At 35.6% G+C, this 2,319-nt stretch overlaps 1 protein-coding gene across 1 annotated transcript; it reads right to left on the reverse strand.

Moving 5' to 3' along the window:
• Positions 1-275: 275 nt before the first annotated feature.
• On the reverse strand, positions 276-2,033 carry LOC142336799 (E3 ubiquitin-protein ligase TRIM21-like). Its single transcript, XM_075385725.1, has one exon. It carries the CDS (start codon positions 1,872-1,874, stop codon positions 741-743), a length of 1,134 nt encoding a protein of 377 aa, XP_075241840.1. The 5' UTR covers positions 1,875-2,033; the 3' UTR covers positions 276-740.
• Between the last annotated feature and the right edge of the window lie 286 nt (positions 2,034-2,319).

Consider the following 2,319-nt stretch of genomic DNA (forward strand, 5'->3'; position numbering starts at 1 on the left):
AAAGCCTAAATTTCAAAATATGACATCAGTGTTAGCCAAATATATTATAGTGGAGATAGTTAAATTCCTTGTGTTAACAGAGCTATTAATTGTTGTTAGAAAGAGAATTTGGGCTTCCTCAATTAACCGCGCAGACATTAATGAGTAACAGATCGATTTTTATTTCAAAAAATAATTGAACCTATCTTAATCGAGGGATTGAATCATGAAATGAACTTGGTCGACTGATAAGGCGCATGAAAAGATTCTAGTGAAGGTATAAAATACAAAAAATATTAGGATATAAACCATAAATTGAACATTTGAAAACAATAGATTTTACATTGGTTTAATGAAAATAGCTGATTTACATAGCTTTATCCGCAACTAAGCACTAATCATTAAAAGATACGTTCGTTTATTTAAGCTCAAAGTGAATTTTACCCTATATAAATTATATGTCAACATAATAGTACTCTTCCGTGATGCTGGAAAAATGTCACTGCTAATGAAAAATGCATGTAATTTGGGTGAAACCTAGGTTGCAGCTGCAGATCGGGGAAATGACATCTTAGCACACCATCTTATTCGCTGGAATTACATGAACGGGAAAGAACTCTGAGCGCTAGAAATTGTGACATGGTCGGATCAGAGTTCAATTCGTTCTGCAATCTCAGCCTGGGACGAGCACCGTTTTGATACCAACATTTTTTAGGGGAGTGAGAATGGAGCGTATCGCTGAATTGGAAATCGTGATAGAGTTAATTCAGTTTAGCCAACTGAAGGTTCAAAGTTAAAACTCCGTTGCCATTTAAAAACCCGCCACGTGAAAACAATCTGTCCCACTCTATTATCTCACATCCTTGTTTTGTTCCCTTCTCACTGAACGTATAATTGGAAGTCCAGGAAACATTCTTGCTCTTATCTTCCAAATTTTCCAGAGTCAACCAAAACTGTAGTTTCAGTTGCCAGTGATCAGAATCGGCATTTTTGGCATCATTCGCAACCTTCAAGTACAACTCTAATGCCGGTTGTTTTTTTAGCTCGCAAGGTTTATAATACGCTTCAATAGATATTCCAAACCCTTCGTATGGAATTTCATCTGATGATTTCATTGCTTTTTTCAAACTTTTAATGTTCGAAATCGTAAGAGTAAATTTTGCTAATTTTTTATCCTCCAATTCTGTGTCCGAGAATTTGCGTTCCCCTTCTTTCAAATAGGAAATAATTACATCTGGGTCTACAAGTTCACCCCTAATGTATTTCTGTAATTCCTTTTCCATACCAATAAAATGCTCCAAAAATCGTTTTTTATCGCAAAGATTTGAACACAAATCTTTTTTGAGCTGCAATTCTTCGGTCAACTTCGCAATCTCATCCTGGCAAATTTTAATTTCAGGTAATAAACGAATGCTCATTTGTATTTTTGATTTTGCGATTCGGTCCAGCATTTCTGCAGCTCGTTTTTTCAGAACTGTTTTAAAATTTTTGACAGAATGCTCGATATGAATTTCCTCAAAACATACGGAGCATAATTCTTGTGAACAATCTTTGCACCATAAAGTAAATTTGCCCCCATGCGCTGTGCAGTTTGACTCGCTCAAACTGTCATCTTTCATAGAACTAAATTTAGACGACTCATTAAGCTCTTGCAAAGCATCGCGGATTCCATAAAGCGGTTTGAGATCGTCAAGTTTAAGAGCAAAACTTTGATTACAAACTGCGCATTTAACGGTGTCCGGGTCTGTTCGTTTAATTCCGTCCAAGCAACTCCGAGGGGGTCCACAAAATGAATGTCCACAAGGCAGAACACGGGGATCTAACAGAATCTCGGAGCAAATAGGACAGTCTAAGACAGTTGGCGATTTGGTTGATAATTTGATTAAACTGTTCATCTTGTTTCAAATATACTGTTAAAAAATGACATCAATATGCAGTAACTGCTAACTGGTTCTTGGACAACTCTTGCTTGCTTAAATTGCAGCAATGTAAAAAAATAGTTCAGTTGAATTGGCTAAATTTAGGGAAAAACGACAAAACTTATGCTTGCTCTTCGTTTTAGAGCGATTAAATGAAAAGTAATTTAACTATTTGCTCACTAAGTATAACCCAAACGGATCGAAATGAAACTGAAACTTCAACTTAAACTCTAACCAGGAAATACAGAGCTGTTCAATCTAACAATGTTTATATACTGACAGAATCGGTAGTAGTAGTTCAACAATCATTTATGACATGTTTTTCCTTGAAATTCTTGAATTGGTGAAAAAGTAAAAAGTCTCAAAATTCGTCCACATCTCTTTTTTTACTGATGGTCCGGTTGATGAAATTATCAATCAT

This window comes from Convolutriloba macropyga, chromosome 3 (assembly GCF_964194025.1).
Source record: "Convolutriloba macropyga chromosome 3, txConMacr16.3, whole genome shotgun sequence".
Classification (NCBI taxonomy): Eukaryota; Metazoa; Xenacoelomorpha; order Acoela; family Convolutidae; genus Convolutriloba; species Convolutriloba macropyga.

Bases quoted from the DNA above. Each gene is read 5' to 3' on its own strand.
- LOC142336799 (XM_075385725.1), bottom strand. From the start codon at position 1,874: ATGAACAGTTTAATCAAATTATCAACCAAATCGCCAACTGTCTTAGAC.